General features: G+C 52.7%; 1 protein-coding gene across 1 annotated transcript in view; it reads right to left on the bottom strand.

The window, feature by feature from the left end:
• Positions 1 to 3320: 3320 nt before the first annotated feature.
• Positions 3321 to 11550, bottom strand: part of NSMCE4A (NSE4 homolog A, SMC5-SMC6 complex component) — a 42921-nt gene continuing 34691 nt past the window's right edge. Inside the window, exons 5-13 of the mRNA XM_015560159.1 lie at positions 11393 to 11523; positions 9260 to 9411; positions 7703 to 7802; positions 7002 to 7092; positions 6308 to 6402; positions 5259 to 5307; positions 4521 to 4615; positions 4298 to 4383; positions 3321 to 3488 (exon numbers count right to left, since the gene is read on the bottom strand). Of these exons, the coding sequence (XP_015415645.1) occupies positions 4300 to 4383; positions 4521 to 4615; positions 5259 to 5307; positions 6308 to 6402; positions 7002 to 7092; positions 7703 to 7802; positions 9260 to 9411; positions 11393 to 11523 (797 nt within the window). The 3' untranslated portion in view covers positions 3321 to 3488; positions 4298 to 4299. The remainder of the gene's footprint in view (positions 3489 to 4297; positions 4384 to 4520; positions 4616 to 5258; positions 5308 to 6307; positions 6403 to 7001; positions 7093 to 7702; positions 7803 to 9259; positions 9412 to 11392; positions 11524 to 11550) is intronic.

The following is an 11550-nucleotide window of genomic DNA, read 5'->3' on the forward strand; positions in this document are numbered from 1 at the left end:
AATACAAAGTGAAAAGACAGATGATGATCAAAGATGGGACTATCTAGTGTCTGAGAAGGAGCTGGACCAGATAAAGAAACACATCCACCGAGCAGAGCGAGCTAGAGGCCTCCGAGACCACAAGTATCGGCTGCCTCCTCAGAAAAGTCCACGTGAGATACTTTCCCCCAAAACATTCACCCTGGAGCATGAAAAGACGGAAACCATCCAGCGAAGACCCAGAGCTAAAACCAAACAGCACCAGCTGGCATGGTTGCAGGAGCAGATGCAGAGACATCGAGAGCGCATGATCCGAGGGCGAGAACTCGCAGAGCAGAGAAAGCACAAACGAGATGCTCAGAAACTCGCCGCCCAGGCTCCTCCTGTCCTAAAACCTCAGGCGAGGAAAGAGGAAGTGAAGGAATTCGAGCAGATCACAGGCTATCCCCTCATACAGCCTCGCTGGGAGGCACCCATAGAAGTGACTGTTCTGAGGGAAAAGTCCAGAGAGAGCAACGTTAAAAAACCCCTCCGAAGACAGCTCTTGAGGATGCCACCATTTTTGAGAAGTCAACTAGAAAATAAAATAAAATCTTTCTAGGTTACTGTATTTCTTGTTTAGGCCAGCAGACTTTCACAGCTGTTGGTGCAGTAAAATCCCATATCCTAATTTTGTGTCCAAGCGCATCAAAATGGGGGAGGGAGGGAGGAGTTAGACCATAAACACAAAACTTGACCTAAAGCACCATCTTCTCACAGCTCACAGTTCTGTATCGAGAATCCAGGCAGAGCCCAGCTGGGCAAGGCTCTGCCCCTGTAGCAGCAGCGGAGCCACGCGGGGACACTCAGGTGATGGCCGGGCTAGTCTGGGGGGCCCATGGCAGGAGCAGCTAGAAAGCTGGGTAGCTGGGCTAGTCCCCTCCCTTCCTCCCATCCCCGTGTGGTTTCAGGGCCTCATGGTAGCTGAACTTATTACAGTGACTCAGGGCTCTGAGAGGACTGTCAAACTCTGTAATGCTTCTCAGGGCCTGGGCTCCAGAGCATCCTTCCTGCCATACTGTGTTGCTCATCGAGTTGGCAAGCCTGCCCAGATGCAGGGGAAGAGGAAACAGACTCCTCCTCTCTGAAGTGTGCAGCCACATTTTCACCTCCTGCTCCCAACCCCTGAACCGTCTGTCACCCACAGAAGGAGCAAAGCAGGACACCTCCACTTCTGTAGCACAAGCTCTAGTGTAAGAATAGGGACTCGGGAGGAGGGCGCAATGGATGGGGCCTGGAGCCCGAGGATGCACCTGGACGGGACTCCTCGGGTAGCAGGGCAGTGAGGAGAGCGTGGCCTGCACCCCCGCAGCCAGCGCCGCACAGAGGAATGTGCAGCCCTGGCCCTGGGAGAGCCCCACAGGAAAAGGGTGCAGATAAACAGGTGAGCACACACAAGATGACTACGTTAAGAGCAGGTGCTACTCAAACACACAGTTCTGGAGTGGGAAAGGCTTTGGGTACTACCTTAGTTTGCTTTTTAAAAGATGGCATCTGTCAGTTGTTTGTTTTTCAATTCTGAAGTTGAAAGAGGAAAAAGTGGCCCCTAACCAACCTGCCCAGGTAACTTCTGTTGACAGTTTTTAAAAACAATGAAAAAGTGGACAGTTTACAAAGGGTATGGCATGCGAAGCAGCAGCTTTCCCCTTGGTGTGAAGAAGGTCACCACTCGCGTCTCAGTGGTGAGTGTGTGGAACAAGCAGAATGGAATGAAGGGGACGAGGAAGGCAACAGCCAAAAATTTATAATGTTAAGACCACACGTGATTCCATTGATGTGAAATGTCCAGAACAGGCCCATTACTGAAGACAGAAGTAGCAGAGAGAGAGAGTGGGTCAGCGGGGGGTTAGGGCCGAGGGGTGAGGAGGACAGGTGAGGAAGGCCGCGTGCCTGCTGACGGCCGGGCCAGGGCAACAGTGTTCTCCAGCTGGCTGTGGTGACGGGTGATTCCCAACCCGAGGAGACTAAACAGTGAAATACACGAACTGGGGGATGGCATGTGAACTCTCTCACCCAGGCCGTTTAACAAGAACGAGGAACTGACCAGTCTAGAGGAGGAAGTGAGCCAGAAACATAGGCAGAGGCCCTGATCGCAAGGGGCTGGACGTCACTGATGAGCTCAGGTCTTTCAGTCCTGAAGGCAGTGGGGAGTCCCAGATGGAAGGAAGGGGAGAATCCGAAGGGCAGACAGGAAGCGGGCACCAAATGGGTGGCTGTGGCAGAAACCAGGAAAAGACAGAATCGGGAGACCAGGGGAGAGTTAGTGACCAATTGGGGGAGGGCCGTGGGGGATAAAGACAAGAACTCACAGCTTCTGAGGAAGCAAAGCGGGAAGAGCGCCAGCACAGGCGGCGGGAGAGCAGCCCCCGTGCTGCCCAGGAAGCCTCTGTCCAGCTCCTGGAGCTGCTGAGAGAAGGGTCGTCGGTTTGGGAAGGTTCAGGATGCGATGTGTCTATCACGCAAGCAGGATGGTGGGAGGACAACGGGAAGCGTCAGACACAAGGATGTAGTTTTCGAGAAGCACATTTTCAGCATGTGCTCACTGGATCTTGGCTGGAAAGGAATCGCCAGTAAATCGCGTAGACCAGCCTCAGCCGAGCGGTGGGAAGGAGGTGCTGAACGGCCAAGATCAGGACTGGACGCTTCCACAAGGGGTCCTACTTACAGGAGACGGGACAGGAACCATGGGTCTCAGCATCTTGCTCAGATGAGATGAGATGGTGGAGGGGAAAGCACGAGGTGTGGAGAGGGAGGGGGATGACTGGCAGGGCGAGACGAGGAGGCAGGGGAGCGCGACCCGAGCCTTCCACAGACAGGCCCTCCAGCTCTGACTCAGGGAAGGAGTGAGCAAGGGCCGATGTAGAACGCGAACGGGAAAAGGAGCCCACTAGGGACTCAGAGCACTGGGCACAGACCTGAAGGCCCAGCAAAGACCAGGCCCTGGGAGCAGCCTGCATCCACCCGGTGTGGTCCCCTCTAGTGGCCAGCAGCCTCACGGACAGAGAACTGGCGAGACGGACCCACGGCTAGCTGGCTGGGAAGGTGGTCCAGCCTGGCTGCTTGTGTATAAATCATAGGCTGAGTGGCGTGACATTGCTGATACTTAACCACATTTTAGCACAAAGACTATTTTATGTGGTACCACCTGATGTGCGTGGAGCCGACTAGCTGACTGCACAGCTAGGGATGTAACAAGGACCATCATGATGTGTAGGCCACTACCAGCCGGTCTGAAACTTCATGGGACAGGACTGGAGAGAAGCCACTCTCCTGATGATAGAACAAAGAGGAACTACAACTACTTGTGAACAGGGCAGTGAATATCCTTTAATCAAAGACAACCATGACAAATCGATACACTATCAAAAGCTACAGTTTACTAAAAACAATCTGCCTTTAAAAATGTTCAATCATACAATATATACAACACATGCTGCTTTCCTTTCTGGATTTCACTATCCATTTGAGTCCTAAAAGGGGGGAGGGGAAATAGCTGGTTAACAGTTTAGAAGTTGAAAGTTGACTTAATATACAAGAATGCAACCTAAGAGCTAGCCCTCCTCAGTGCGTAGGCCCAGTTCACCCATCACACCTACCTGATGTCAGTACTCCCCTCCCACAGGACCCCAGAACAAAAGCAGCTCAATTGATTGAGGCACATGTGGAGAGTTTACGTTTTAACTCTCAAAATCATAACACTTCAGCTAGAAAAAGAAGCCTCCCCATTTTATGGAGATTCATAGTTCTGTCAGGCAAATGTGGCCGAGTGTGAGCAGGTGACTTGCCCGCCATCGTAAAGGGGCAGAGCCAGCCGAGTCCAGGTCTCCCAGGCCCCCCACAGCTGCCTGCAGAAGCCAGATCACCCGAGCCTTCCTTGCAGCAATGCACTCCTTCATAGAAAGGCAGTTCCCTCACAGCATCGCTCTTTGAGAAATGGCCATTTCCTAACTTCATCTTGAGGGGATCCCCCTTTTCTGCTTTGTACCCACAAAGTAAGCAAATCTAACGGGACACTGAACCAAACCGATGGGAGGCTTCCATATTCACTTATGTACCGTTGGGTCATGCTAGGGGTTAGAAAAGCCACGCCAGGAACTAGCTGCTATGCCTCTACCGACTGCCTACCACAGAGGGGATCAACCACAGGGCCTGCCCGGCCTTTGTCCCCAACAAGGGAGGCAATGGGCAGCACGACCCACACTTGCCCAGAATGTGCCCCGAGGGGTGGTCGGACCCCCGGAGCGTTTGCTAAAAGCCCAGGTGGCCCCCAGAGCCTTACCTTCAGCTGCCGTCGGCGCTCAGGCTCTGCCGGCTCGGGCCGGAGACGATCACGGGCTCCGAGATCTCAAAGGTCCGCACAATCTCCTGCAGAACAAAGAACAGGTGGGCGCTGGGCTGCGAACAAGGTCCGGGCGCGGGGACCCCCTGTGGGCATGGGCAGAGCCTTACCTCCCACAAGGTCCAGGCATGGGGACCCCCTGTGGGCATGGGCGGAGCCTTACCTCCCAGTCGCGGTAACTCAAAGCTATAATCCCTTGATTCCTGATTTGGGTGTTTTGGTCAATGCCCTCACTTTCCTCATTAATATTAACAGGCTCTGTTTGAAAGACAAAAGTTTTCAAAGGTTATCCACTCAGAAGAGGTAAGCTAAACAGGAACTGACGAATAACAGGAATGAAACCTGTATCGAGAAGATGATTCCAATTCTACCTAGTTATTGGGACTTCATGCATCACTGAGCTGTAATGTTGTTATAGTAGCAAGTCATCCATTTGTTTTCGTTAAAAAAATGTAGTCGAGCAACACAGTCTACCACTTGGAAACCTTGCATCTCTGCGTAGCAACCACGGAGCTGCGCCCTGGCGGTCTGCACTCTCTACGAGTTCTTACCAGGAGCAATTACTCAACTAAGAAGCAAAGGTTCTCTCAGGGAGCGAAGGCGCTGGCATTAGGAGAAACTAGGAAGAAAACTACAAAAATATCGGCAATGACCAACTTGCTAACTTAAAATTTGAGGGAAATTATATGATTTCTTGTTCATCTTGACAGCAGATGTTGAACCAAATCAATGATATAGATGAATCCATTGTTTTAAACTATGGCCACATTTTCAGTTGGTTGAGAAAGACACAGCATTAGAAGAGTTTGTTTCCTAAAGTGAAAACTCTTACATTTAGTAAAATACATAAGCCAAATAAATTTTCTCTAAAACTAATTTTCCTGAACATAGGATCATTTACCTATTATTGGCAGTCGGTCTTGGTCAAGTTTTATTCTTGCAAAACCATCCTAAAACACACAAAAAAATGATTTTAGAAGACTACAATTTAGATCCTATAACCACTGGATAAAAAAGTTAGTCAGAAAGTTTTGTATCTCAGACAGTGAAACTGACAACAGTCGGGCGATTACATGGACAAGACCAGAACGTTTTTCTTTACACGCCTCCCGGGCCTCTCACAGCTTTTCTACCCGACACGCCTCCGCCCCAGGATCTTGTGACTAAACTGTCTTCCTCCTTAACCGATACATGTATTTTTTTTGCATACTCACATTTTATTACGCATAATTCTATCATGTACCATTGACAAAATATGCCTGGTATCATTTCTGGGAAAACTTTGGTCAATGCAAGATTTTTGTCTCAGGTTAAGATCACTTTCCTCTTACATGTGCTGGAAAGCAATCGGTAAGACAGACAGAGTAAGCAAGCTCCTTAGCACTTTACCTCCTTCAAAGCAACTTCCCGCTGAGAGCTACAAGACTGCTGTACGACCTCCTCCACGTGCTGCCACACCCGCTGTATCACTCTCTGTGACACAGGGTGGGCCAAAGCAGGCTGACAGTGGTTTACGTGGAAAATACAATACTAATCCAGGGTTCCATGGCCGTGAGCCTCCTTTGGCCCACCTCGCATATGATATTACCAGTTTTCATGAGAGTACGTGATAGACCACGTGGCCCTGATGCTCCTTGAGAACAAGGAGATTCTACGTAACACGACAGCTATCGAACGCAGGGCGTGTACCGTGGACACCACAGTGCTAGCGAACCCACAGTTCCATGTTCACATTTTGCCAATCCTTTCACTGAAATTCTAAACGGGAAAGCAAGCACCTAAATTATGAACTTGGTTTAGCCGATGCTTCTGCCTCCAGGTCAGTTCCTATTTTGCAACAATGGGTCTACATTCACACTGGTTAGTACAACTCCTCTGCCAGCTCCTGCCACAGTTTTTATTATTTATTTTTTAAAAGCTCATAAAAGCAATTAGAGAAATAAGTCTTACCCTTACGATGAAGGAGACATGAAAGATGTTTTCCACCGTTCGAGGGAAAGAATGTGGGTCGACCACAAAGTCAAAGAAGGACATAGGCGTGTCGGCTACAGACAGAGGAGGAGAAATTCTTCAGGACGGGCGTGGCTGCTGCTCACCCGAAGCCCAACGTCAGTGCCAGCCGAGGAAGGACGGGCCCCCTGCTGTGGGCGTGTGAACAGATACGACCCTTCTGGGGGCAGTTTGGCAAATCTATCAAACCAGGCACGGCTCCTGGCCCCTCTCCCCACAAAGCTGCCCTAAAAATATTAGCACCTATGGACACAGGCAGGCCAAGCTTCCCTCCTGCAGCTCACGGGGAGTGAAGGGCGATAAGGCCTCACTCGCCTGCTGCAGCGGGGCTGATCAGTTGGTCTACGATGCAGCTGTAGAGTGGGGGTCACCGACAAGAATAAGGGGACCCCACGCACTGAGAGGAAAGTGTCCACACGGAAAAGTCATGCTGCAGAAGAATGTGTGCATTGTCATCAGCTTTGAAAACCCCACAAAACACCCTATGTGCCTATTCATAGGACTGCATAGCTCTGAGACCATCTGCGAATCTACCCAGCACGTTACAGGTGGCTGCCGCTGGGGAGGGGGAGTGGTGGGATGGGACACATCTAGCAAGTAGACTGCTCCATCTGGAACTTGGCGTCTTACTTACGATCTTCTCGGAAGTATGTCTGCAACAACCCTAAGATCCGTTCTACTTCTTTTTCTGTGGCTTCTTGCTGAGATTCTTCCATTCTTTTTAGCTGAAAATATAAAGTTGTCATCAAGCCGACTGTCACGCAGCGAACCTCCTGCTCTTCCCCAGGCACCTCCTCTAGGTCTCTCCCGGCTAACAGTGTTTATCGCTGTCTTAAAGCTTACAGAGCTTTTCAGGAACATTCCCTAGGAATTCCTCACATAGGAGTAACATGACCAAACCAGCCACCTTCAGGTGGAGCATAAAACAGCAAAACGCAAAAGGGTACTTTACAACAGCGCTCACACCTGGGTGTGGTTGGCCTCTGGGGACATTGCCAATATGTGGCTGCCCCCCCGGGTGGGGAGGAAAGCTGTTCCTGGCATCCAGTGGGAGATGGCCAAGGATGCTGCTGAACATCCCACAGGCACCAGACCAAGCCTCGAACAAGAACTTCCACCCCACGCGTGGTGTCGGGAGGTTGAGAAACCCGGGCTTAGAACTGACCCCAAGTACTGGATGCGTTAAGACTAAGACCAATGGTCAATCCAATAAAAAGTTTAAAGACTCAAATAACACGACTATTTAAGTGATTCCAGACCCCAACGCCTCAACAAGATGGCCAAACTGCACGTCCACCGCACTCGTGCTGTTCCCACGTCAGGTGCTTCACGAACCTGGACAGGCATCTCCCGCTCCTTCTCCAGCGCACAGATCCTCCTGGGGCGCTCAGCACGCGGCTTCGGCACAGGGCACTCGCCCTGGATGGAGCCCAACCTAACGGAAAAGGTGCTCTCAGGAGCGGCTCCCGTGGGTACCGGCCTTCGGGCAGGTATGCGGGGAGGCCCACGGCTCCAGCAGAGACCCTGGGCTCCCTGCCCCACTCCCTCCCAGAAGGCCCGGTGCAGACGGAAGCCACAGCGATAGGTGTATCTCGCTGAGGCCAAGCCCCAAGAATTCAGACCCCCATGGCCCCTACACCTGAGCAACCAAAGGACAGAGTGTAGGCAGGTGTGTCCTGTGCCCTGTAGGTCCCACGTGCAGCCTGGAGCACCACCCCGAGCCGGCCGCCTGGCCCTGCACTCACAGCTCCGCTGGAGCAGCTACCGGAGGCTCAAAAAACCATCGCAGGCGCAGGGTCACAGGCCGGCTGGTGAGTAAGGGGACGCTGCCCAAGGCCAGCCGTCCACCTGGGAGCTGACAGAGCCCAGCCCTCAGCAGCCAAAGACCCGGAGTCCGTCCCACAGAGCAGAGGCCTGACCTTCCCACCCGAACAGAGAAAGGGGTCGGGCCCCGGCTCCGAGGCCTGTTAGGCAGGAACCTGTCCCCACGAGGACCCTCACGGGCCCCTCAGCCCCCCGAGACACCAAAACCAGCCAGGGCCAGTCTCGAGGTGCTGAGGGCGATCAGGACGCACGGACGCCCAGCCCGCCTCCTGAGGAAGACACACGGGGCCTGGACAAGGTGCCCTGAGACAAGGTCCTCCTCTGCACTCGGTCTCACAAGAGCCCGCGGCGTGTGCGCTTCCCCATCGGCTGAGCGGGAAGTTCAGACAGAAATGAGGGCTTTTGGGGAGAGAAACTCCAAAACCAGAGTTGTATCCAAAACCAAACTGGGCCCTAACCGGTGTGGCTCAGTGGATGGAGCGTCAGCCTGCGGACTGAAAGGTCCCGGGTTCGATTCCGGTCAAGGGCATGTACCTTGGCTGCAGGCACATCCCCAGCGGGAGGTGTGCAGGAGGCAGCTGATCAATGTTTCTCTCTCATCCATGTTTCTGGCTCTCTATCCCTCTCCCTTCCTCTCTGTAAAAACTCAATAACATATATTTAAAAACAAAACAAAAAAAAACCAAACTGGGCAGGTCACGTGGCAAGTGACTCAAACAGCCTTCAAACGCAGGAGAGCAAGCGTCCGAGCGGGAGCATGACACACGCACTTCACACGTGTCCGTCTCGTGGTGCCGAGGGGCACGGTCTCTCTCCGAGGACCTTATGGATGAGACAGAACGGACCGGACGCAGGGACTCGAGGCTCCCTCACCGCCAGGAGGGCCCGCCCTCAGCCTTCCCTGCCTCAGACAGACCCAGGTCATGGGCTATAAACCAGTTCAGCCTCTAAGCAATGGCTCCGATCAGCCCTCTGCAGCACCACGTGACGTCTGGGCCTACGTTCAAACACAACTCAAACACAACGTACGGTTTACAAATGGCTGGCCCGGTGGGTAAAGAGCCTTACAGGAAGTGGAATGTATGGGTTTTATTAAAGGTGTTTTCTGCCGTTTTGCCTGATATTCTCCAGGAGTCGTAGACGATGAACTCAAAGTCCGGGCTGTCGTCCTCACGGACCAGCTCCTCGGCTTCCAGCGGGTTCACGCCCATGTGTGTCAGCTACAAACGCAGGGAAAAACCCAGGTAAGCCACAGCAACCGTTCACCACACCGAGCCAGCCTCTCTCGGCGTTAACGGCCCACAGGCACCGTCTGTGTCCGTGTGCAGACCCGCCGGCTGCACTTCTATGACCAAGATCACTTTATTGATAAATCCCATTTTAAAAGCACCTGCCATGGGCAGAAGGTAGTCCTCAGTGCACCGAGGACTGAGGGAGAGAGCGAGCTGTGGAGACATCTGTGGGTGTCACAGCTGGGTGCGGGGCTCTCCCAGCATCGAGTGGGTGGAAGCCAGGGATGCTGCTACATCCTCCCTGGTCCAGGCCCCAAACGGCCCCGGAGCCAGACGGGACCCGGCTCTGGCCCACGCAGCTCATGTGTAAAATGCTAGTAAAATACTAGTTAGGCTCTGCCAGCATAAAAACACGCAATCACGCCCCAACCACACGCTCCAAGACAACAGGGAAGCTGAGCTGCGTTGGGATTCTCATTTTAGCTGACCCTGACCCTGCTCAGTGGTCTCAGCACCCAGAGACCAGGCCCCTGAGCCCCTCCTCAGCACCCAGGGGCCGCGGGCATGGGGGAGGGTGGCCCCCGGGCAGCCGCCTTCCTGGGGAGCTGGCGGGAGTGCGTCCTCTCTCAGAGGAGCTCGCAGAAAAGGCGACACACTCTCTCTGCTAGGAGAGCACGTGGTCGTTACGTTATACGATTACGAAGCGTCCACAGGTTATCGAACTAAAATGGTCTCACCACACAGAGCGATCGTCAAAGTCCTCCGAGAGCGTAACCCCCGGAAGGCAACCCCACTCGGGGGAAATCGGCTGCTGGAAGCAGGTCAGAGGGCCCGTCAGCCCCCGCGTCTCCTGCCCCTTGCCCCTCCCCCACCCCCTCCAGCTGCCCCTCCACCCGGCCGCTGCCCACTTGTAGGGATGTCCCGACTCCTGTCCGGTCGAATGCACTGCCTTTTCTTTATCATTTATCGGCTCTATTCTTGGCGTCCTACTTGGAAAGTTCTTCCCCACGTGGACGCTGGACAGCTATTAAGTTAGGGTTTTATATGGAATGCTTTAGACTTCTGAAACTTACTTTGATAGGTTATTTAAAGTACAGAGCTTTAGCCCGATAAATAAAAGTAAGTTTTAAAAAGATGACCCAATATCAGGTCACTTTGCTGAGCGGTACTTGAGTGCGCCTTTTAAAAAACGCACTAACTTCAAAATAAAAAGGTTTTTTTAAGAACAGAGAAAAATGTAAGATCTGAAATTTAAATAATTTAAATGTTTAAAGAATTCTAAGGTTTTAAGAACAAACGCCTCATACCTTTACAAAATAATGAATTTATCTGGTCAGATCTCATGGTACTAAATCACGTAATTACATTTAACAAACATCCAGCCGGAAGGTCACCGACCCAGCAGAGACCTGAGGGCAGAAGTGAGCACAGAGCAGAATAAAAAAGACAACAGGAGAAAAAAGGTCCCACTGTGCGTGTCAGGGCAACTCATCACCGAGAAGTCGCACAATTTCAGGTAACAACCACCACGCAAACGCACTAAGAGGCAAAGAAAAATAAATAAAACAGGAAAAGAAAAAGAACCCCAATCGTATTCATATGGTTCTGAAATATCATATTCTCAGACCGACTCACACACCCGCCCACCAGCCCTGACTGGTCGCGGGGAGCCGGCCCTGCAGCCCTGGGCTAAGGCCCGTCACCGAGAACAAACGAGGAACTTGAGGAAACCGCGCGGCCGTTTGTACGTCCACAGCCCCGTCCACAGCCCCGGCGCCTCGGAAGCTGCGATTCCAGCTGCTCCGCCGGCCCCGCAGCTCTCCTGCCCCCGTCTAGCTGGTGAGCCTCTCGCCAGGACTCCGAGGCCCAGGAAGGAACCCGGAGTGACAGCCATTTGCGTATGGACACAGCAGAGCAGACAGCTGGACGACGGAACTTTTTTTTAAAGATTCTGTCGCCGTGAACTTACGAGAGTCTCCACGTATCTTAACATATCGAAGGAGTTGAGATCGGACCGCAGCTGCTTGGCCTTCTCTTTGCCCAGATCTGAGGCCAAAACAAGAAAGTGGGCGTCCAGGACGGCCTCCCTGGCTCGGGACACTGTTCAGGAGAGAGACACGCGTTACC

This window comes from Myotis davidii, unplaced genomic scaffold (assembly GCF_000327345.1).
Source record: "Myotis davidii unplaced genomic scaffold, ASM32734v1 scaffold1055, whole genome shotgun sequence".
NCBI classification, from domain to species: domain Eukaryota; kingdom Metazoa; phylum Chordata; class Mammalia; order Chiroptera; family Vespertilionidae; genus Myotis; species Myotis davidii.